Source organism: Haliotis asinina, chromosome 11, assembly GCF_037392515.1.
Source record: "Haliotis asinina isolate JCU_RB_2024 chromosome 11, JCU_Hal_asi_v2, whole genome shotgun sequence".
NCBI classification, from domain to species: Eukaryota; Metazoa; Mollusca; class Gastropoda; order Lepetellida; family Haliotidae; genus Haliotis; species Haliotis asinina.
Window position 1 is genome coordinate 25,845,979 of NC_090290.1, and position 25,608 is coordinate 25,871,586.

General features: G+C 40.3%; 2 protein-coding genes across 9 annotated transcripts; one reads left to right on the forward strand and one right to left on the reverse strand.

The window, feature by feature from the left end:
* Positions 1 to 874: 874 nt before the first annotated feature.
* On the forward strand, positions 875 to 3,501 carry LOC137255201 (uncharacterized). Of its 2 annotated transcripts, none has more exons than XM_067792614.1 (2): positions 875 to 980; positions 1,922 to 3,501. In XM_067792614.1, the coding sequence occupies exon 2, from the start codon at positions 1,928 to 1,930 to the stop codon at positions 3,470 to 3,472; it is 1,545 nt and encodes a 514-aa protein (XP_067648715.1). In that variant the 5' UTR covers positions 875 to 980; positions 1,922 to 1,927; the 3' UTR covers positions 3,473 to 3,501. The 2 variants fall into 2 exon arrangements, with proteins under 2 accessions (XP_067648715.1, XP_067648714.1); XM_067792613.1 differs by having other exon boundaries at positions 943 to 1,022.
* A 1,771-nt stretch (positions 3,502 to 5,272) lies between these two features.
* Positions 5,273 to 24,439, reverse strand: LOC137255202 (hydroxyacylglutathione hydrolase, mitochondrial-like). Of its 7 annotated transcripts, none has more exons than XM_067792619.1 (10): positions 23,710 to 23,764; positions 22,247 to 22,315; positions 16,116 to 16,291; positions 13,997 to 14,061; positions 12,972 to 13,089; positions 10,515 to 10,620; positions 9,251 to 9,354; positions 8,984 to 9,085; positions 7,482 to 7,561; positions 5,273 to 6,570 (listed from the first exon to the last, which is right to left on the reverse strand). In XM_067792619.1, the coding sequence occupies exons 3-10, from the start codon at positions 16,218 to 16,220 to the stop codon at positions 6,474 to 6,476; spliced, it is 777 nt and encodes a 258-aa protein (XP_067648720.1). In that variant the 5' UTR covers positions 16,221 to 16,291; positions 22,247 to 22,315; positions 23,710 to 23,764; the 3' UTR covers positions 5,273 to 6,473. The 7 variants fall into 7 exon arrangements, with proteins under 7 accessions (XP_067648720.1, XP_067648721.1, XP_067648716.1 ...); XM_067792620.1 differs by lacking the exons at positions 22,247 to 22,315; positions 23,710 to 23,764 and adding exons at positions 16,600 to 16,698; positions 23,458 to 23,580; XM_067792615.1 differs by lacking the exon at positions 23,710 to 23,764 and adding an exon at positions 22,942 to 23,570.
* Between the last annotated feature and the right edge of the window lie 1,169 nt (positions 24,440 to 25,608).

Sequence of the window (25,608 nt, forward strand, 5' to 3'; positions counted from 1 at the left end):
GCTGTCACAACTGAAATATCGGGTTATCACAACAGTCACACCAAGCTGTCACACCTGTCATATCAGGATATGTCACAACTGTCACATCAAGCTGCCACATCTGACTGTCACAACAGTAATATCAAGCTGTAACAATTGTCACACCTGCAGGATTGGTGGTATATATAGAGGCTCCCATGACAGCCTTGCCAATTCGTAGGACTGATATCTTCTAACGAGTCCTAGTGCTGTCGCCGTCACAAAGATGTTCAGGAGCTGGATCTGCCAGATGTAGTGGTGTTTGGGCGATATCATGACTCTTGATTTCCCCGATCTTGAGCGGCTTGGGGGTCTGGTCTTTTCGCTGGTATCGGCCTGGCTGCTGTTGAAGGTTATTGCCAGCTGACGTTGAGAAGCCCCTGTATATGGGCATGCACATCGTCTCCTTGCGCATGCCTATCTTGGTATATTCTTGGAGTTACTTGTCATGTTTGCTCTGTACATCTATCGGTGCATTTTGACCATGCACGATTCCTACGAAGGTTTCGGACATCTGCTTTGTTATCAGGAGCATGATGCGTTTTGCTAAATGTTTTCTGCTTTGGTTCAAACCTACACCAGCGTGTTTGTATTTGTATAGTAAATGTTACTTTAAAAGCGATAACTTTCTTTTGCCCTGTAGTTTATGAAAATAACTATAACATGGTTCGTTTGTTTGATTAATTCTGTGTTTACCAACTGAAATGTACACCTGTAATCTTATACACCGCCCACACTAAACAACACGGGTGAAAGTGGTAAGGCGCCTGGTAGCGGTACTTTCATGACGCAACAACCACAATCGAAATGACACAGTTAAGTGGACTTGTCTCCCTTTTGATTAACGAAGGGAAGTAACTGCGTTGTGAATCTAGAGGGGAGTGTTCGCAGAAGTAGCTGACAGAATTGTCTCATTTTGTTTGTGGATTGATCTGTTATTACTGCGCTGTCAACATGGCAAGGTAACAGCCCTAGTGTTGAACAATTATTATTCGCTCATAGAAGTAAACTAGAACGTGTTTTCTTGTGGCTGTGGCATATTGATGTTCAGTCAGTGGCACGGAATGCTGTACATAACAGGAATAACCGAACCAGTCAGTATGTGTAGCTATCAAGTCAGGCACGTAGTCATTGTGACTCATCACCACGTGCATCGTATGACACGATTACAGCGTGATAATGAGCAACAAGAAAATAAAGTCCAAGCAGCGTTCTTGGTTATCAAAATCATTGTTATGCAAACAAAACGATGTGACCGTAAAATCCTCCAACCGCCCGACTGTCATTATTCATGGTTTGATAATTTGGGATGAACTTTTTTTTCATGGTCAGACGTATGCCCAGAAAAAGGTTGTGGGCAATGGGGAGAATGTAAAGATAACTACAACTGGTTTAATTACACAATAGATAGTGATTCTGTTGTATTTTTTAAATTCCCAAAGGTCAAGCATTGTGTACGTGTTAATAGTGCAAATCACATGGATGTTCAATTAAAATGTATTGGGTTGTGAGCTTATTCATTTGGGATAGTATATTAATTGATGAATATCCAGCAGATGGGTGGATGGGTGTAGTTGAGGGATACTCAACAACTCTCCATGTAAATTATAACTTGAGTAATAGATAAACACGTTATCTTGAGCTTTGTATTATAATTAGAGTATGTGGTAGTATATTAGTGGGTATGATATGCAACAAACATCAACTGATGTTTAATGGACTGCCGAGAGCCAGATATACATCTTCTGTTCATGAGTTCATATCTCCTGATTTTGATTTCTTACAGCTTTAGATTTTGGCACTTAGTGAAAATATGTTCTCCAGATAAAGATATTGTGCTTCAACAGAATGTGTGTTCATGTTTTCAGTTCCCTTTCACAGTTAATCTGTTTTTCTTTCTCAGGTAAGAATGTCGTTACCAAGAGCTCCAGTTCCCCGTACGACCCAGGTGCGTGTTCTGGGCACATTGCTGAAGGGTCCTCCATGTGTGACTGATGAATGGGAATATGCTGTGGCTGATATATGGATAAGTAAGCTGAAGGAACAGCTGAATGACCATCACAAAGCAGGGGGAAATGTCCCTCCCATGACAAGTTCATTCAATGACACAGAAAACATATTTCTGGGAGAATCAGTTTGGAAGGTGCTGGTGTCATGGTATGGCCTAGGGGAGGATTACAACCTCCACAGACGACCATGTTCCTCCAAGTATATACGCATTCCAGGGCAGGGAGACTCATACATTCTGGCAGACAAACACCTTGACTTCATTCATATGACAGTCTGTCTCCTGGATCACATTGACTGCGTAGACAAACAGCATTTCGTACAGGTCTTCTTCTGGGAGGATGTTAATTTTCTGGATCTGCTGTTGTGCAGATCTATTGGAGCATCAATAGATAATGGGCATCGCATATGGGCCTCTGTGAAGATAGATGAAAATGAAGTGTTTTTGGGGACTTTGGATTCCCCAGAAATAGTTACAGCTGGGAGTTTTGGTGCATTCCTGACTTTGAAGGTACCAGGTTTGCTTGAGAAACTGATAAAGAGACATGGACTTCCTCCTCCTACTGCGAGTCAAGCATCTTTGGACTCATTCTCCTCCGCCAAAGGACATCTCTCTGAGGTTCTGCAGAGACTTGGGATCAGTGTCATGTTGTGTCTGGAGGAGACAGGAGGGAAACAGCCTTACCCTCTGCATCAGAGGATCTCATGTCTGTCTGGCATCAGTCCCAATCTTTTGGTTGCTCACCAACAACATAACTGGTCACGAGTACTGGATGATACCTTGAATTCATTTGAGAAGGAGGTACAGTTTCTGGTTACGACAAAACGAGATGAAGTGTTCCAAGATGTTGAGAAACTAATCAAGGACAAGAGTGCAGCTGCAGAGCAACTGGAGCAAGAGGTAGGGAAAGCAAAGTCTGAACTTGATGTACAAGAGAAGAGGTTTAGAGAACGTGAAAAAGACTTGGATGAGCGGGAACATGACCTTAATGTGAAAGTGGACAAGTTCAAGCGAGGCTTGACAGATTATTTGATGCAAAGGAAGAAGCTGGAGGAAGAGTTGAAAAGAATCGAAGAACAGAATAAATTCACAGACACCAAAGTGGAGTTGAATGTTGGGGGATCAAGGTATACAACCTCAACAGTTACACTAACCAAAGAACCCGATTCGTTATTAGCTCTGATGTTCAGTGGGCGACATCATGTCCAGAAAGATGGTGAGGGCTCCTACTTTATTGACCGAGACGGGACCAATTTTCGTCATATCTTGAACTATTTGCGTGATGGTAAAAGGTCATTAGATAGTCTCAGGAATCAGACTGCATTGCTCCAAGAGATACTGGTTGAGGCCGACTTCTTCAGATTGTCAGGATTGTCTCTAGCCATCAACACCATGAGGTCAAGCCAGACATCAGGCACATGTTCCAGTATGCCAACACAATACTGACAAATCTATTCATTCCCAAGCTGGGATCACAGGCCTTGGAAACAGGTGTTTCCTGACATGCAGCAATCCATAATGTTTTGAGATGTGCGCTAGGCCTTAGGAATGCGGTATGTAGACATGCGAAAAGGAAAGTGATATAGGACTGTATTCCAGGACTTAAAGTTCATGGTCATCACTTCTAAGTTAGTGCTAAATATATTTTCCAATGTTTAACACTTAATTATCATTATAGTACAATCCAACATGGAAAACAATAACTTTAGTTCAAATTTGTATCTGCATTAAGGCTTGGATTTGGTTTGAAGTTATTTAGTTTTGATTGGAAATTTGCTGCAAGGTTGAATATCTTGAGAATCAAGTCATGCACTGGAGAAGTGACAGTTATGCATCTGCAGATAGATGCATAATATCCAGTCATGAAACATAAGATGGCAGTGAGGTGTTTGAGATTTCTACTTTTGTACATCTTCTAAACATTTATGTATATAGAGTGTTAGAAATCTGTGGGTCATGCAGCTTTTACGAAACAGATACTAGTATCAGAAGTCTTGTATGTCCTGAGTGAGGGCAATGTTTATGTTCTTACATATTTTGTAAGATCAGTACTGAGGAGAGTGTATTATTTCATTATTACCCATAATTTCCAAATGCTTCTGGGATCACCTTCAGGAGAATGCACTGATTATAACCACAGTCTAAGAAAACCACATTCATCAGTGTGGATCTGGATACAACTTATTTTCTAGCATAAACTGTTAATAAGATCCAAAAAAGTCAAGATGCTGTAAATGATAAGCTGGTTCATATGAGTTGATATTTATAACTTTCCTTTTTTTACTTGATTGATAATTACATAATTACACAATGACCCTGCGACAAAGTTTCCTTATGTGTGAATACTGGCAAATATTAGAGAGGAAGCTGTATGTTGTAAGTGATATTCATCCAGACATCTATGACCACATGTAAATCTCGATGGTGGTCAGATTGAGGTACAACCAAATCACATGTTTAATGTTCTACAGGTGGCAAAGAGATCACTCATGTCACTTGGCAAGACATGCTGTGAAATGGCTAGTGTTTGTGACTATTTGTTCGAAAACACATTGTTAAAATGTAATGATTCTGTTTTTGTTAATGAGTATATTACCATTACATATGTAGCTCTTTCACCTTGTGGGTGAAACCGAGGATCTTGTTTCAATTACCTTTAATGATAAAAAGCATGAAGTCATTGTTAACACATTGACTACCTATCACAAGTTTACTTGTATCAATTCTGGCCAAACTTGCCACTGTGAGTCACGTTGCAGCTACATTGTAGTATTTTAAAGCAAGTTTCACTGGCAAACAGGCGAAAGAAACAAACATCTCCTGGCATTCTTTGTTACCACCAGGAGACAACTACTTCTGTGCCTGTTTAGCCAACATTGTGAAACATGTTTTCAAATACTTCTGATGTAGCTACGAGATAACTCATAGTGACAGATTTGATCAGAGTTGATTCTACAAACATGCATGTGATAGGCAGTCAACATGTTAATACATAGCTAAATGTGATGTAATACAACACTCACTCACTCTAGGATCCTCTTTTGTCATCTAACCTTTTGTTTGTTTTTTCAATATATATACAGATATATTTTTATGATGCAGTATTGATACAGGGTTATTTGTTTTCATATCAATTTGATGAAAGTTTGTTGTTGTGTATTGAAGTACTGTCTGCCATTACTATGTTGGTATTGGGACTCTCTACTCTGTCTCTCTGGGGGAGAAGAGATAGACAAGCACAGTCACTTGCTTTTTCACATCTTTAATATGACTGTTTGTGTTTTATGAGTAAAATAAATCAAAACCATGAAACATATGTATACAAAGTGGCATCCTGATTACCTGTGCCATGAATCAAGTATTAATCTGTTGTCTGCATCTCTCAACACACACTGGGTCACAGCTGTTGATATACTAATGCTGAGTCTCTGAATATATATATTTTGATAGTAACAAACAAACCCATTTAGATTTAAATGTAGCTCCAGGGAAACCAGAGATTCAGTGGAAATCTACATTTGCTTCATTTAGGGCTTTAGTATTGCAGAAAGGGCTCGGCAGAAGGGGTAATATTGTTTATGGACTGAGAGACATACTAAGCTGTTGACAGCTGATATATTTATCAGCAGAAACTAAACATGATTTATTGGGGAAGTGTAGACTTAGAAATAATTTTTTCTGGTACGAAATAAGACACAATTTTGAAATTATGCAATGATTGAAACACACTCATGTTTCTGCCATTGAAAGCAAATAGCTCAATAGTCTGTCGTACTTTTATAACCTGAAGCAAATATATACAAGAAAGCCCTTGCAAGTGTAGAAAATGTGGCAAGTTTAGATTTAATTAGCTTCAGAAAGAAATTATCGCTCTGCAGATATGTTTAGCCTCTGAAAATGAAGAAAGTCACAGGGCTCCATTTCATCATATTTTTTTTTGAACTTTTTTCAGTGAAATATGTTCATTTCTGAGACTAGTTGTTAGTCTAATAGCTCAACAGACAGGTGAAATGTTGTGCAATCATCATGCATTTCTTCTCTGATGTAAACAGACCAGAGTTACCACATGGATATCGAAGTAAATTTTTATGTGAACTTGACATTGTAAAGCTGTAATAGTAACATCTATTAAGATACTAGTAAATGAATATGTACACTGTAAATAATTGATTTACCACTCCCATCAGCATGATTACAGAAATGAATCAAAACTCTCCACCTGTCCTCTTCCTTTACCTTAACAATTAAAACGCAATGCAAAAGTTTCCAAGGTATTCCCTGAATATTCTCAGCTTTCTTCATACGAACAGTAACACTGAATACAGCCAGAGCTTTCATTGTTATGATTGAAGATGAATTAAATTCTAGCGTCTTGAGAAAAAGTGAAGCATGGTTGCCTGTGGGTTGCCGTGGCCACCAGAGTGAGTGGTGATCAGTCCATGTTGCATTATGCTGGTGGTCGGAACTGATTTTTCTCATTCCTGAGGAAGGCCATCACCTTGACAGAGTCTGTCTCCTTACAGTGGGTCTGCACACTGGCCTCACTGTACAAACAGGAACAATAACTATTTCAAACATTGTTGTGGGTGGCAGGTCTGACCTATACAAGGCATGTATCTAAGACTAGTACAAAACGTCCACTTACATACAGTGATCCATCACAGCATTATGATAGTAAATGAAATTTATATTCAAAAAGAGGATGCAATTTTTGGGAGACAGCAAAAAAAATGATTGATTTTTTTGATGTCATGATTGAAAAACAAGTATCAGCCAAAAAATGCTAAGGACTAAAGAGTGAGTGAGTGAGTGAGTTTAGTTTTACTCCGCTTTTAGCAGTATCCCAGCAATATCACGGCAGGGGACACCAGAAAATGGGCTTCACACATTGTACCCATGTGGGGAATCGAACCCGGGTCCTCCACGTGAGAAACAAACGTTTTAACCACTAGGCTACCCCACCGCCCCTCAAGTACTAAAGAGTAAGGATAAACAAAAAAACACAACTAGTAAGTTACATCAGAATGTTATCAGTGAAATTCAGTCGGTCTCTTACATTTTGTAAGTATCTAGGTTTGTAAACTACTGCCACTTAAAGCATTACACAATAATCATTTTGAGAAGAAATATAATTTGTCTTTTAAAAGTTCTGGTTATCCATGATAGTCCCATGAAAGAGAGTTGATTTTCCCTGAAACCTACAGCTTGCTTTTGTGTATGATTTTGAGTGCAGGGGGGATTTTGGAGGGAGTGCAACAGCAGCAGTTTTGTTTAGTGCAGCAGTGCTTTGTGTTGAGTGCAGCAGTGTTTTGTGTTGATCACAGCAGTGCTTTGTGTTGATCATGGCAGTGCTTTGTGCCGAGTGCGGCAGTGCTTTAAGCTGAGTGCAGCAGAACTTTGTGTTGAGAGTGACAGGGAGTTTTGTTCATTACTTGCGTTTTGTGCAGGGACATACCTGACTCTCATGAAAGGATTTATCAGCATCTCTTCTCCAATTGTGGACGGAACTGTTGCTTCACCCTTGGCTCTCTGACTCTGTAGGAGAGGTCAAATATGTCCATTGCAGATTGCACATTAAATTTAGTAGTGGTGGTGGTTGACATTTCTTCAGTGAGTGACCTTATAGATGAACACACTGATTCCAGCTACAGTTACATGCACTGCAGTCATGTAACTAGCCCCACTACCAGCCTTACTGCAGCTGCTTACCAGTTCTAACTGCAGATACAGCTGCACACCAGTTCTCAATACAGCTGCATTCAGCTCTCACTACAGCTGCATACCAGGTCTAAGTACTGTTGCATACTTGTTCTAACTACAGCTGCATACCAGCCTTACTACAGGTCTTTCGGTTCTCATTACAGATGCGTAAGAGATGTAATTATGGCTGCATACCAGTTCTTTCTACAGCTGCATCCCTGTTTTCACTATAGCTGCAAATGAATTCTGACTACAGCTACATACCAATTGTCATTACAGCACATCAGCTCTAATCACAGCTGCATTCCAGTTCTAACTACAGCTGCATACCAGTTCTAACTACAGCTGCATACCAGTCATCACTACAGCTGTATTCATTTCTAACTACAGCTGCATACCAGTTCTAACTACAGCTGCATTCAGTTCTAACTACAGCAGCATACCAGCCTCACTGAAGCTGCATTCCCATCCTAACAAGCATTGTCACTAAGGTGACATAATCCCCCACCACAAGTTATCAAATTAAACTTAAAAAGTAATGAAAATGTAGGCAGTAGTTTAAGATGAAGTTAAATAAGCCTTCCAAAGATGAAACTTGGTGATGAATAAGAAAATCCAGTGACCAGTTCTTGAGATATTGTGTTGACAAGCTTAACATGCAGTTATCAAAGTGTCTCCATGACCTTGAACATTAAGTGAAGGTACCAAACTCTACTGAGCCTTGCACCTTTCCTGAAGATGAAGCTTCATGTCGAATATGAAGAAAATCCAGTGAATGGTTCTTGAGATATCTCGCTGGCAAGCTTAAAATGCAGCTTAACATGCTGAAATCTCCAAAGAGGCGCCATGACCTTGAAAATTAAGTGAAGGTCACCAAAATCGACTGGGCCCTGAACCTTCCCTAGAATAAGCTTGGTGTTGAATATGAAGAAAATTCTGTCAATGGTTCTTGAGATACCATGCTGACAAGGGCAAAAAGGTAAAAGTCCCCTTGTGACCTTGAAATGAAAGTAAATGTCACCTGTCTTACTATGATGAACCTAGGTACCAAATATGAGAAGAATCTAGTGAATGGTTCTTAAAATATTCCAATTTGTACGCACAGACTGGCAGATGTACAGAGCCTAATACAATATCCTACAATATCCGCTTCGTGCTAAACACACGTTAGGGGAATAACTGCATTTGTATACCAGTTCTAGCTACATACCAGTCCAAGGTGGAGTTGCATACAGTCCCCACTGTTAAGCGACCTACCTGAGCCCAGGCCAGTCTACTAGCCACTGCCTTACTTGCTGGTTCCACATGGGCAGCATACTTCAGATTGGACACTGTGTACTCATGGCCACAGTATACTTTCTGTAATCACAGACAGAGAATAATGGTACATGGTGTGTCATAGTGTGCAAGAACTAACTCGAGTTCCCCTTCTGGAATCAATTATGATAGAATCCAAACTAGTTTCATTCTGATTCAGTACTGTTACAATTTATATGTGCCACTCAGTTAATGGAAGATACTCACTGTTTGCTGTGGCAGGGCAGACAAGATCTTTATCAAGGCTTTGTGCATCTGCTCAGCTGTCCCCTCAAAGAACTTCCCACAGCCACCATGGAACAATGTGTCCCCTACAACAATAATGACATTTCACATCATCTCTGGCAGCTTGAACCCTAGAACATCTCATTAGAACAGTGTGGCCCCTATACAAACATCCTCCTAGAACAGTGTTGTCCCTATACAAACAACATCTCCCTAGACCAGTGTGACCCCTACACAAACAACATCTACGTAGAACAGTGTGGCCCCTATACAAACAACATCTTCGTAGAACAGTGTGGCCCCTATACAAACAACATCTTCCTAGAACAGCATGGCCCCTACACAAACAACATCTTCCTAGAACAGTGTGGCCCCTATACAAACAACATCTTCCTAGAACAATGTGGCCCCTACACAAACAAGATCTTCCTCGAACAGTGTGGCCCCTATATAAACATGTTCCTAGAACTGTGTGACCCCTACACAAACAACATCTTCCTAGAACAGTGCAGCCCCTATACAAACAACATCTTCCTAGAACTGTGTGGCCCCTATACAAACAACATCTTCCTCGAACAGTGTGGCCCCTATATAAACATGTTCCTAGAACTGTGTGACCCCTACACAAACAACATCTTCCTAGAACAGTGCAGCCCCTATACAAACAACATCTTCCTAGAACTGTGTGGCCCCTATACAAACAACATCTTCCTAGAACTGTGTGGCCCCTACACAAACAATGTCTTCCTAGAATAGTTCTAAACTTCTGACAACCTCTATTGCAGGTCAGGTTATTTTATGAAAAGTGTCCATATATATACTGTGATATTTGACATCCTGTTTTTATCTGTTTCATGCCTAATATATTTTTATACATGTACAGTTTTGAGGAGGACCTTTGATTTTCTTGAAGCAAAAGCCAACATGATCAGTACAATACATAAACTAGTTAATGCAGATATCTCTACCTCTGCAACTCAGTGGGCTTGTTCTAATATATTATGTCAAATAATTCTTGTATACTTCAATTGCTGTATGTTGATTGATGATGTGATTGACAGTCTAGGTTAGAGCGAAGTCTAAAAGACAACATGGTCTGTAGCATCCATACTGACATGCATAACAATGGCTTCACCTGGGTGTGAGGTCTTATTGGTAATGGTGACTCTTGATATAACATTAATTAGACACTGTTCATGTGCTTGACATGCAACCATGCTAGACAAGCTGGATTACTGACACGGACCTGTGAAAACTGCTGGAGCTTCCCCCTCCTTCCCGGTCACAAGATAGCAGATGTGGCCGGATGTGTGGCATGGCGTAAACAGACACCTCACTTTCAAACTGCCAATCTGCAATGTCGTTACGCTCAGTCAATGATTATGTAATTCACATGATAAAGTTGTAGTCAGTCAAGTGTGATACAATTCATACAAGGTCGTTGCCGCTGGTCAATGATTATACAGTAGAACATGGATATAGCGAACACGGATATAGCGAACAAACAGATATAGCGAACAAATTTAAAAGTCCCGTCAATGGTCCCTTTATAATATCATTAAAATTATACGTGAATAACGAACTTGTGAGTAGCGAATTAACGGTTATAGCGAACTGATTTCCTGACCCCAAGCCCAATTAACGACGTGAGTAGCGAACTCACTCAGTGTCAGCTCAGTGTCAACTCAGCGACTTAGCGGTATACATCAACCTTGTGGGCGGTGAATCAACATTGTTTAACCTCGTTGGCGGTGAATCAACATTGTTTGATAGTCATTAATTAATTAACAAAAGGAACACATCGTGTTTAAAAGCTTGACTGATACAGAGATCTTCAGTTCACTCTCGTCGCTATGGCAGGCAAACGTAAAGCTATCACCTTTGACACAAAGCTTCAGATAATCCAGGCTGTAGAATCAGGAGTAAGATCGAAGACAAACATCCCTCTCGACTTTGGCATTCCAAAATCAACACTCAGTTCCATTATTAAGAATCGCGACTCGATACTGGCAAAATGTGTCTCTAGTGATTTCGGTCCCGCCCGCTAGAAGTTACGAACAGCAAATCATCAAGATGTGGAAGATGTGCTCTACAAATGGTTTCAAGGAGGTTTTGTTATTCCTGTGCAAGATGAAGATTCATCAGACGATGAGAGTGACAACATGGTTCTTTCCGATCTCAGACTTATGTGGAGTGAACTGTCAGATAAGGCAGAAGAAATCCCGGCTGATGTCACGCTGGATGACTTCATCAACGCTGACAATGAAATTGTTGTAGCCGAAAGACCTACAGAAGACGAGATTGTGACGTCAGTCAGCCACCAGTTTGCCACGCCCACTGTCGCACCTGCTCCCGACTTGGACAGTGAAGATGATGAACCTCGTCCGAAGCCATCATTTGCTGAGGCCAATGCAGCATTAGAGACACTGCGTCATCTGCTTTTGTGTGAAGGATCAGACAATTCTACTTTTGACTCTCTAGCAGATGTATGTGCAGCAGTCAACAAAATGAAATCGACAGGACGTGGCGTGCAGAGCAAAATTGTGGACTAAGTTAAACGCAGTTAAGTGTTATATTGTTGAAATTGTTGTGATTGTTAAACATGTTCTAGATAATGTATTTGAACGATGAAATCAGAATTTTAATGTCAATGTACAAGAATAAAAATATGTAGCCCATGTATATACGTGTCTCTTCATCTCTATAAGCCAATATGGTGGTCAAACGTGAATAACGAACAACGGATATAGCAAACTAAATCCCTGGTCCCTTGGAGTTCGTTATATCCGTGTTCTACTGTACTATTCATGCAATGTTGCAGTCAGTAAAGGGTGATACAATTCACAAGGGCCAAAACAGTCTAGAGTACAGTGCAAAGTGAGAACTGAGATTTAAGGATTGATTTCAGTTAGTTATACAGGGCAACAAGTTTAACAATATTAATCACCTAGAGATCTCAACACCCTGGGGCAGACACATCAGCAGAACAGCATCAGAACAAAATCTGCAATTACTATTAACAGTGACATCACAAGTACAGAGCAGGCTTTTCAGTGAAAAACCTGTATTTAGGATTAGAGTTACGACCAAACACACAGAAAATTACAAACAATACAAATCTTATCCTTATATTCCTAATGTTTGTGGACAATTATTGCTCATCAATACAAGATAACTGACTTCACCCACAACATTCAGTATCCAGCCCAACTGACACAAACATGAGTCAATGTTGTTCTTTGGCATGGAAATAACTGGGTTTTAGTTGGATTTGAAGGGTCGTGTTAAAATGTAAGTTAAACAATGTATTTTGATTAGATATCAGTTGAATATCGGTTACATTAGTACAGCTCTTTTATCACTGTGACACTTATTAATCAGTTCAATCTGACTCCCAAACTTCAAATTGATCAAATTGGGAGGAAAAGTCGACTTTTGTCAGATAACCAATTATAAATTGCCACTTGACTATATGCTTCAATGACATCTCCTCGCAGTGGAAACAATTTCAAATTTTACCATGCTTCTATACATTGAAAGGAAAATAGTGACAGATAGTTGAAACAGTGTTCATATCAACACGGATGTAATCAAGTGAATATGTTTTACATAACTCCACTACAGTTAAATATGTTCTCACACAATGGCAAAAACAACTATCATGATTGTTCCTTAGGTTCTCTGCAAAAATATAATGTCTAACCTTGAATTCATCACCCTGTTTGACCTTGTTGGTGAGTCCTCCAATTCTGTCATCTCCACCATAGATTGTTTTTCTTCCAACCAAAGCAATAAGTTTCTCATTCCCACCAGCATGATCCCTGCAACCATTCAGCTTCACACTTACTGTAACCATGACAACATACACCTTCCCTTCTGAGATGTTGATTGTTTTGTGTTGATTGAAGATTTCACCATACACCTATCACTTGCCATTTGAACACAGCACTCCTGCTACATGAGACAGGCTTGTCAGACCCTACTGCTACATGAGACAGGCTAGTCAGACATTCCTGCTACATGAGACAGGCTAGTCAGACGCTCCTACTACGTGAGACAGGCTAGTCAGACACCACTGCTACATGAGACAGGCTAGTCAGACACTCCTGATGCATGAGACAGGCTAGTCAGACACTCCTGATACATTAGACAGGCTAGTCAGACACTTCGACTACATGAGACAGGCTAGTCAGACACTTCGACTACATGAGACAGGCTAGTCAGATGGTCCTACTATGTGAGACAGGTTAGTCATATGCTCCTGATACATGAGACAGGCTAGTCAGACACTCCTAGGACATGAGACAGGCTAGTCATATGCTCCTGATACATGAGACGGGCTAGTCAGACACACCTACTATGTGAGACAGGCTAGTCAGACATTCCTGCTACATGAGACAGGCTAGTCAGACACCCTTGATACATGAGACAGGCTAGTCAGACACTCCTGATACATGAGACAGGCTAGTCAGACACTCCTGATACATGAGACAGGCTAGTCAGACACTCCTACTACGTGAGACAGGTTAGTCATATGCTCCTGATACATGAGACAGGCTAGTCAGACACTCCTACTACATGAGACAGGTTAGTCATATGCTCCTGATACATGAGACAGGCTAGTCAGAAACCCCTGATACATGAGACAGGCTAGTCAGAAACCCCTGATACATGAAACAGGCTAGTCAGACACCCCTGATACATGAGACAGGCTAGTAAAGGACATACCAATGGTGATGTGTAGTCAGCACAGCATTCAGTAACACACCCTCTTCCTTCACTGCTGAGATTATCTGAAATACAGACCTCACTCGGGCACACTGTAGGATGTATGTCATTGGGGATTAGTGAGTGAGTGAGTTTAGTTTTACGTCGCACTCAGCAATATTACAGCTATATGGCGGAGGTCTGTAAATAATCGAGTCTGGACCAGACAATCCAGTGATCAACAACATGAGCATCGATCTGCGCAATTGGGAACCAATGACATGTGTCAACCAAGTCAGCGAGCCTGACCACCCGATCCCGTTAGTCGCCTTTTATGGCAAGCATGGGTTGCTGAAGGCCTATTCTACCCCGGGACCTTCACGGGTCATTATTGGGGATTAGGATTTGATACTCCTTCAAAATAAGTTTCTATGCCATGCTTTTTATATCACAAGATTGGCATCACTTTTCAGATGACATATCCATTAACATGCATAAATTTAGTAAATTGTATAAACATTCACCACCACTTGTCCCTTTTCTAGAGACTTCAATATGACTAACCAATATCAATGCTTGTAATGCCTGCTGTGTTTTGATAAAAATAATCCTGATTAGTAAAATCTTTTATGGTATTATGTCATTGTTTAAAAATTCATGAAAATTACATATCGTAATACTGAAACTACAATCAACATATTTTCTTCCCACAGAGGTTAATTTTAAAATCTTTCCACGAAACTGTTCTAATACAGCCACATTTCCCAGCTCTCATAATATCCCCTAGCAGCCAAAAATCTCAATACGAACCATCTCCATTCCTTCTGTGTTACATTGACTTACATCCAACTTTGACTGATACAAGCAAATTTGGGGCCACAAATATCCCTCCACTGTCAGGGCCTTGTGCTGATGTGACACACAAAACATTTAACAGCTAGCTTTTCTGTTGTCAATGTCAATGAAAGTAACGGAGATGCCATTGATCTGCCATTACATGACGTGTCTAGAAGAAACATTGTGCATCATGTTGGGGAAGAGGTCCTAGTTTACCTGAGCCATACGGAAACTGCCTAAGCCTTAAGAATGATCACTTTTAAAACAACATCGCTGACTGCACAACTAAATGTAATTGCAACCAATCACGAATCCTGAAAGGGCCGTATTAGAACAGAGCTTCGTAGGAAGGTATGACAAGTAACCTCTGTGGGAAGAGAATGCGAACAACATAGCTAACAGAATTGTTTTGCCTCGTGCAGTTTTTAGTAAGGATAATGCCACGGTCATTCAGAGATCCAAATACATCCATGTGATCCACTCTCATGGGCCCAATTGAGTGTATTTCTGATGATTTTGCAGGTTTATTTGAAATTGTATTTTATTTGCATATTCAATAAAACAAATTCCATTAGTGCTTGTTCAGAAACAAGCAATTGGAAATATAAGGTTACCAGCTTGCAATAATTAAGTTTGAGTATGTCTTTAACAAACATTTTCCTCTTCCTCTGATACTTGTTTCAAAGAGGTCAAACCATTTTAAAATAAAAAAAATAAAACAATAACAATAAAGTGTACAACAGCTATGGTGACATTAAGTACCATTTTCGTCAAGCAAGACTACAGTTATCGTTCTTGTTTAAAGTAGTTCTGGTGTTCATGTGCCAGTATGAAATCCTTCCAGAAGGGTAGAAGTCTCAGTTTGGCATGTCCCGAAATAATCCAAGCTGATCATGAATGGAAGTACTACTACATGAAGACCTTTCAGTTTATTGTGCTGGCTTCAGCATTACAGCTATTACATCGACATTCCAGAAATGTCTATTGAAATATTCAACTCAAATTCCAAAGTCACTTTAAATCACTGACATGTGGCTGATTCATTACCAGAATAACGGGTGAAATTATGATCCAGATCAATTATGTCCAGCAAACTCTCTTGAACTTGAGTGGCACAAGCAGTTTCAGAAATAATAAGCTCAACTACAAACACATATTGTGACAGTCTTAACTAGTGATAACCTAGCAAAGTTTTCAAAGTCATCAAAGTATTCTAGTGAAACAGAATACTAAAACGCCATCAGAAATGTAGGTGTTCCACTAATTAACACCAAGTATAGAGTATTGTCAGCTCAAGACTCACCTTCTCTGGTTCCACCGGATCGACTGCAGCACACTGTTTGGTGTCTTCATCAATCAGGAGGTACATGTAGTTATCCTCCAGTGCTGGGATCAATCTCACTCTCATGTCTGACTGGGATATTAACAGTTCACGAGAGTGACAGTTTCTACACAGCACTTTCTGGGGCAATGGCTTAACTGCAACAAAAAATAGAAATGAAAGTCTCTGGACTATTTAGAAAAATGATGAGTTGAGGTCAGATGAAAGTATCTTTTAAGGGAACAGAAAGTAAAGGGGCACTGATCTATGATTTCAACCACGTTGTGTAACACTGTCAACTAGGACTGATGATGGGGGAAGCATACACTCTGAAACATGCTATTCACAGTATAGATCTGGCATCCATAAATCTTTTCTTACAGTCATATAGCAGGATTATCATGAATATTCGAGCTATGTGGCAGCAGTCTGTAAATAACCACAATGAAGGGACACAAACATATACCACTTGGGCTATGACGATGAGCCTTGCCAGCTTGACTGTGCCAGGATCACCTGAAACCTCTCTGCTGCATACTCAATGTAGACATGTAGTCTGTTTGCACTTAAAACAAAAAAGTAAACAAAATAAACTGAAACTAAGATTGCGAATTTTCACACTGTAAACCAAAAGTCACTGTGTTCTGTAATCTGATTGGTTGAAAAACATGATCAAATGGGATTTGATTCCCAGAAATAGCAAGACTATTCGCTGCGTATTGTCACGTAGAAACATCGAAAACAATTGTTTTGTTGCGTCATCCACAATGTTGACGTCATTCAAATCATATTGTGACGTAAAGTTAGAATGACGTCACAAATGAGCAGCTCCAGATGCTACCATGGGAACCAGCTGAAACAGCCAGCTGATGACACTTCACCGCTGTATCTGTACTCGATGTAAAAGAGTACAGACAGTAAAACCCTTGGGTTTACTTTTTTGTTTACAATGCCGATAAACATCATGTGTTGGCCAATTTCCGGGTGTTATTGACTATTTGAAGCCCGTGAATACATTTGGAGCCGAAGGCATCCCTGGCCTCAAATCCTCAATAACAATAACACCCGGAAATTGGCCAACACATGACGTTTATCTCCTAAATATTATCTTGTTTGTCTCCTAAATATTACCTTGTCAAATGAAAATTTAAGTCTCAGATTATTACGATAAAAGTTGTTGAACAACTTAATATTATTGGCTTTTATTACAAGGGTGTAAGCACAGTAGTTGATACAGTGAAACAAATGCACATTAGGTACATGATGAGAATTAACTTGGACCAACTCTGATTGTTCTTGATGTTGCATTTAATGCACATACCCCATGTAATGCAAACAAATAAAACAATTTGACAATATGATGATTTGTTAAACAAATTTTATCAAAAGATTCTGAGATTTACCTGGTCCATTGGCAAGGTAAATTGTGAGGATTCGCAATCTTCATTTCACTTTATTTCACATTTTGGTTTTAAGTGAAATTCATAGTACGTTATCACTGCAAACTGACTTTAACAATAATGAACACTTTACACCATAACACAAGCCCCTGATGTGGTATCAGCTATTCCACTATGAACTGTACAACCCTGAATAGGCCCCTATCCCCAAAAGGGCCCCAGTACTATTAACGTAAGGGACATAACTCTCATTGCCCTTGTTCTAGGAGTTGAGAGCACATGGCCACTGTCTCGCCATGTTGGCTGTGTAAGCCCATTTTGAGCTACAAATAAACCCACAAACCTCTGTGATAGTTGTCCTTCCTACCACCACATGGTGTCAGAAGTGGTTCAAGGCTCATCATGGCAAGTTTTCAGATCACACCTCCTGAATCTTTTGACTTTTCTAACCCAGAGTGTTGGACTCGTTGGATCAGAAGATTTGAGAGATACCGGGTCACTTCCAGACTATCTACTAAGGACTCCACCACTCAGGTGAATCAGTTATTGTATCTAATGGGTCCTGAAGCAGATGATATTCTCCCTACATTCTCTCTCAATGAGGATCAAGAAAATGACTATGATACTGTAAAGCAGAAATTTGATGACTATTTCTCAGTTCGAAGAAATGTGATATTTGAGAGGGCAAAATTCAATCAGCGATGCCAAAGACAGGGAGAACCTGTAGATTCCTTCATTACTGATCTGTATTCTCTTGCTGAAAATTGCAATTATGGCTCTCTTCATGATGAGATGATTTGAGACAGAATAGTTGTTGGAATTTGTGATGTGAGACTGTCAGAAAAACTCCAGCATGATCCTAATCTCACTCTACAGTCGGCTGTTAGTCATGTGTGCCAGTCAGAAACTATTCACAAACAGCAACCAGTTATTCGTGGTACCACAAGTAAGCCTGATGTAACTAACAATTCCAGTGTGGAAGAAGTAGTGTCTCCATCAGCAAAATCCAAGAAATCACAGCACAAGTCAAAATCAAAGAAATCTCGTCCATTCAATGATCACTTCAAACCTAAATCAACATGCAAATATTGTGGGAAAAATTCTCATCCTAGAAGTGAGTGTCCTGCATCTAATTCTACATGTCGCAAATGTGGAAAAGCGGGACATTGGGATGTTGTATGTCGAAGTTCAAAATCGAGACTCTCTGAAGTCCAATCTACTCCCAAGTCTCCTACTACAAGTGAGCCTGAATATGCCTTTATTGGGATGCTTAGCACAAGTTCATCTCAGCCATGGACTGTAAACTTGAAGATAAATTCATCTGTCACAGAGGAATTCAAGATTGACACAGGAGCTGATGTGACGGTAATTCCGTATGGTGTCTACACATCTCAGTATCTTCCATGTCTGCAGAGACTGTTTGGTCCCTCAAACTCCCGCCTGAGCGTCGTTGGAAAGTTTCGCGCCAAACTGAATAGCATAAGCAGGGATGTCGAAACAGAACAAGATATATATGTGGCCAGAGGTCTCACACACTCTCTACTTGGCAGACCAGCAATCAAAGGACTGCACCTCATCAAACACATTGACAGTGTTACAGGTGACACTTGGAAAGAACTGTTCCCAGAACTTTTCTCTGGATTAGGGAAAATGGAAGGTGAATACACCATCAAACTGAAGGAGAATGCAAAACCTTTTGCAATTTCTACACCTAGACGTGTACCACTTCCTCTCATGGACTGTGTGAAACATGAACTTCAGTCTATGGAAGACAACGGCGTCATATCGAAGGTTGATGTTCCTACTGAGTGGTGTGCCGGCATGGTAGTAGTCCCCAAGTCCTCGGAAAGAGTAAGGATTTGTGTCGATCTCACCAAACTTAATGAATCTGTGAGACGTGAAAATCATCCTCTCCCAGCTGTAGATCACACTCTCAGTCAGTTAAGCGGAGCAAGAGTATTCACGAAACTTGACGCTAATTTGGGATTCCATCAACTTCTATTGTCTGAAGAATCCAAACTTCTCACTTGTTTCATTACACCTTTCGGTCGATACTGCTTTAATCGACTCCCATTTGGCATTTCGTCTGCACCTGAACTCTTTCAGAAGAGAATGCAACAAATCTTAGAAGGACTGGATGGTGTCGTTTGTCAAATGGATGACATTCTCACACATGGTCGTGACGACAATGAACACGATCAGCGTGTTGAAGCAGTCTTATGCAGACTTCGGGATGCAGGTGTAACTCTCAATGCTGAAAAATGTCAGTTTTCCACATCGCAAGTGAAATTTCTCGGACACATCATTGATCAAAATGGTATTCGAGCCGACCCAGACAAAATCAGTGCTATTCTCGACATGGTACAACCACAGAATGTCTCAGATATCCGAAGGTTTCTTGGAATGGTCAACCAACTTGCAAAATTTGTTCCAAATCTTGCCTCCATCACACAGCCTCTCCGTGAACTCCTTGTCAAGGATAGACAATGGATATGGATGGAACCTCAACAAACTGCATTTCAGTCAATTAAATCTCTACTCACATGTGCTCCAGTTCTCGGACATTATGATCCAAATGCAGAGACACTGTTGTCAGCTGATGCATCGTCCTACGGGTTGGGTGCTGTAATCTCACAAAGGTGTGACAATGGAACATACACACCAATCGCATATTGCTCTCGCTCGATGACAGAGACAGAAAGGCGTTACGCACAGGTAGAAAAGGAAGCGCTAGCCATTACTTGGGCATGCGAACGTTTCCGTGATTATCTCCTTGGAAAATACTTCCACATCAACACTGACCATAAACCTCTTCTCGCTCTTCTTGGTGACAAGTCTCTTGACCAACTCCCACCAAGAATACAACGATTCAGAATGCGTCTTATGGCATATTCATATGACATTTCTCATGTTCCTGGGAAGCAGTTGTGTTCCGCAGATGCACTCTCCAGAGCTCCTCTTAACTTGGCACTCTCCAGTGTGGAAACTCGTCTTCTAGCGGACACAAACATCTACGTTGACTCAGTATTAGCAAACTTACCTGCATCTGATCAGCGTCTTGATGAAATTCGTCTAAAGTTGCGCCAAGACCCTGTCTGTTCAGTCATCATGAAATACTGTCTTGAGGGATGGCCAATTTATGCATCTCTTCCAAACTGTACAAGATCATATTGGCCGTATCAAGGAGAACTTTCCGTTGTTGAAGGGCTCTTGCTGTTTGGAAAAAGGCTAGTAATTCCATCTTGTATGAGAGCAGAAATGCTTGATATCATTCACTCTAACCAAGTGTCGTGCTCGTGCAAAGGAATCTGTATGGTGGCCAGGACTTAGTTCTCAGATTGAACAAGTTGTTATGAGTTGTCGTACTTGCTCTCGCTGTCGACCTAACCCTCATGAGCCACTCATCCCATCAGAAACCCCTACTCGTCCATGGAGTAAGGTATCCACTGACCTGTTTGAAATCAATTCAAATCCGTACCTGCTTGTCATAGACTACTATTCAAAGTACATCGAGATAAGTAAACTCACAAGTACAACCTCGGCAAGTGTTATAAACCATCTAAAATCCATCTTCGGAAGACATGGAATCCCTGATATCGTCATCTCTGACAATGGTCCTCAGTACTCGTCATACATCTTCAAGAAGTTCTCTGATGACTACTGTTTCAATCACATCACAAGCAGTCCGAGGTATCCCCAAAGCAATGGTGAAGCTGAAAGAGCTGTTAAAACTATCAAGCAAACTCTGAAGAAAGCAACTGATCCATATCTGGCATTGCTCACATACAGAAGCACACCACTGCAATGTGGTTACAGCCCAGCGCAGTTGTTGATGGGACGTAATCTACGCACAACTCTTCCTGTTCATCCATCACAACTTGAACCTCAGCTGCCTTCTTCACAGCAAGTCAGTTCATCTTTCAAGCAGTCTAAACAGCGACAAAAGTCTGACTATGACTCTCGTCACAGAAGTCGCAATCTTCCACCTGTAAATGAGGGAGATAAGGTGTTAGTCCGTGACCCTGAAGCAATTCGGGAAGCCGAAGTATACAAGAAAGCAAACACACCACGTTCTTACTATGTGAAGTCTGGTGACAGTCTCCTGAGAAGAAATCGAAAACATCTTGTCTTGTTGCCACCACAACAGTCAACTGCACATCACGCAGAACTAACTCATTCTCCAGTCTCCACACAGACACAGACACAGTCAAGCAGTGACATGCCTCCAAACTGTACAGTCACCAGATCAGGAAGGGTGTCCATCAAGCCAAACAGACTTGACCTGTAGTGTAGTGTAGTGTAGTGTGTGACAAGCCAAACTAGTGACTTTGCAGTTGAAAGTGGAAGGCATAAGATAAATATATCCTAGTGTTCTTTTTCAGCTTATGGACGTTTAATTATAGTTGCAACTTAGCATAAAGTTTATTTTGTGTGATTATTTCATACACAGCCAAGTGCACATTAGGTTACTCATTATTTCTGGCTTGTTCACTGATTAAGTGTTCCATTCTTACAAAGGGGGATGTGGTATCAGCTATTCCACTATGAACTGTACAACCCTGAATAGGCCCCTATCCCCAAAAGGGCCCCAGTACTATTAACGTAAGGGAGATAACTCTCATTGCCCTTGTTCTAGGAGTTGAGAGCACATGGCCACTGTCTCGCCATGTTGGCTGAGTAAGCCCATTTTGAGCTACAAATAAACCCACAAACCTCTGTGATAGTTGTCCTTCCTACCACCACACCTGAAACATGGCTTGCCACCCTCTCGTCTGTGCTGACCTGCCTCAACACAAGCATATAGAATCTAGATACATATAACACACAACTATAACTAACTGGACTGGATTATTAATTTAGATCTACCTGGAAATGTAAAGATAATGTCAAAACACTATCTTTTGAAATCATGGGGAGGTAACATTAAAAATTGCCATCAAGGTATATCTGATGGGGTACTAGTAACATTAAAAAGGAGTCTTTTTTATTGTACTAATACTCCATCAGAGACAGTATACAGATCTAGTGGCTGTTTTTAGGATTACAAGCCCCAGTGGTTGAAATAACAGTCTATTTTACACCAAGTTATACACTGATTTACTCACTGTAAAAGTACGTAACATATACCACATATAAATTAGATACAAATAAAGTTTACTGTGAGTGTCAATGAAGATATCCACACACCAAAGTTCAGTACACCGGGTGTGTAATACACTAAGGCAGATAACTCCTGCGAACAAACGTTCCATGACAAATCAAATTCGCTCCCACACCACATCCTTCTCAGTCTTGTTTGACTGCTTCTATTGCAAAAGACAGTAATTTTCAGCAACGACATTTAGACGCAACATATGTCATATTTGGGATTTCACTTTCTTAGTATGTACACGAATATGCGTCCTTACCGAATTTGCTTTTAAGAACAGCTGCAATTCTTACTAAGCGGGCGCCTGCCCTGTTCATGCTGCCGAGCTAGCCGGTGATACTACACTTTGATACCTGTGTGTAAAGATACCCTCATTTCGGGATGTTGTTCGCGTGTTAGTTTTGTACATGTATGCAACATTTGAATATGTGCTCTGATCTATTACTCATTTCAAAGTCCACTACGCGGACTAGTGTGTCGACTGTTGTAACAGGTGTATAAGAAAGATATTAGTTTTTTCTTGGTCTCTTTCCCCCTTTGTGGCATTTCAAGATGTATGATGTAACTTTAAATAGAATTACATTCTTGTGTGTAGGACATATCTGTTACATTTACATGTGTATCTACAATAAACACTTAAACATGCAGTGTAAAGATGTGTCCTGATCGAAATGCATACAAGCGGTAGTGCTTACAACCTTATGACGTTATCTCGTTCATGCGGCAAACATGTTGAGCTAACGAATATATTATGCCAAAATGTAATTCATAAAACCTTTCAAGAAATCATGACGTTTTCAAAAGTCAACAATTAGGTAAATCGTCATTCAGCGAAGCAAGCTTCGAGCGTTATTTCGGGATGGCCTAAAAGCCTGGCCAAGAAAAGTCGGGCCGGGCCACCGGGTACTTCTAAAAATGTATTGCAGAATATTAAAACGAAATCTGCGCATTTGGGTAGCTAGAATTCCAAGTATGGTTTGATTGAAAACGTATAGTTAACGATGAAAAACCAACATTGATAACATACCGAGAGTCCCAGAGAAAAGACATTGTCTTGTTGTTATGTGTTGTCCTTGATATGTCTGTGTGAGAAGGTTACTTACTTCTCTTAGCGCGTGAGGTGTGACATCCTGGGGTCCTGGGCAGGAAGTGACAATGTTTTGACAGCTTTTCTTTCCTTGATTAAAACAGTTGGGGTTTCCTAATTGACCTTTATTGTCTCATGCTGAGTTGGCACAGGATGTTTATGTTAAAGAGTCGTTGCCATTGGCGAGAGTCAGTGGGCAACTATGACATTAAACATTATAAATATTATAATCATATATTTAATCATAACATTTTGTAATATGTTATGAAGGATCAAACCAAGTATATATGCATTCGCACGCGCAAAAATTGTATGTATTGCCACTGTATTCTAAAAAGCATAAATCCAGCAAAAATCTGATAGCCTGCGAGTATGCAAATGCTTAACTTTACTAGTACACATGACAGACATAATGCAAATAAATACCTAAATAACACTTAGTACAGCATGTCCAAACATATTTCCCCAAGGCGCAGCACTCCTTTCTATGAAGTCTCAACAGAGACACTGTATCACAATCGTTCGGTCCGGCTTTGCACGTTCCGTCAGAAGTATCTCTCACCTCTCAAATGTATCTTGAAGTGTATTTAAATCCATAGATTGGTATCACATCTACCTAAACATCTACCTGTTACAAAATGCCACATGTAAAGATAACCGGTCCCTTCAATTGAAGCACCTGTCTTTCACAATTTCCAACATAGCCTCGACCAAAAGTGTTAAGTCTCTGTTCGGTCCGACTTGGCCCGAGCTCTAAAAAGCACCTTACGCCTCACAAATGTGTCTTAAATTCTATCTAAATCCATAGCTTAGTATCATATCTACCTAAATACGGCATGGCAGAGATTCAAAGCGTTGTATTTGAAACAAACACGTTGCTTAAAGTGAACCCTATTTTCTATACATTCTCAGTAAAAGCACAGTATCACAAGCGTTCGGTCCGGCACACGTATACTGATTAGTATATATATCCATAGAGTAGTATTATATCTACCTTACTAGTTATTTATAGTCTCAGAACATAGTGTTTGAAACAAACACGTTGCTTAGAAAGTAGCCCAGAGTTGGATATGGCATTGCGCTGGCTAATGAAATTGATGCACCTGCTAATTACACCTGTATCCAGCTTGCTTAACTGGCCCTTGTCTAATTGCAATCATCTAGGCGTTGTGATTCAATCAACATACTGTTGCCCTTAATTACCTGTCAGGGGCCTTCAGTGCTATTGATTACTCCACCGTTTCTTTATGACGTTTTTCACAGATGCACATGCAATAACTGACTAAATTAGAAATGCTAAAATGAGACGTTTGCTTCATTAAATCTATATATGTATAAAAAACATGTACTTGAAAGAACTGTTTTGTGTTTTTGTAGTGGTTAAAAAAATAAGATGTTTTCCCTACATTTTCCATAGCAAAAACATCATTGATTACTAGTAGAAATATTGATAGTCGACTGGAGTTATTCATGGCATGATTTGAACATATCGGTAACTTACTACATATAAGAAGATGTTAGCTATTACGAGACATCTTACGGAATTGGCTATGACATGTTATGGTTGCATAGTTTGAACATGCGAAAGTATGAAAACCCGTCCACGGCAATGTCACTGGGTTGTTCAGCTCAGGATCGTGAGAAGTTTGTTTTCACTTTATGACCTTTGCCACGCAAAGGTTACTCGGTGATGCTTTCCCGGTGTTGTAAACTTCAAGCCTTTCAGATAATCATGTTTTCGTGAACACACATACAGATAACAGAACTATCAAAGAACAGAGGAGAACAGAAATTTTATTCTCAAATATCACGTATCGTGACACAGAGAACATACAGCAA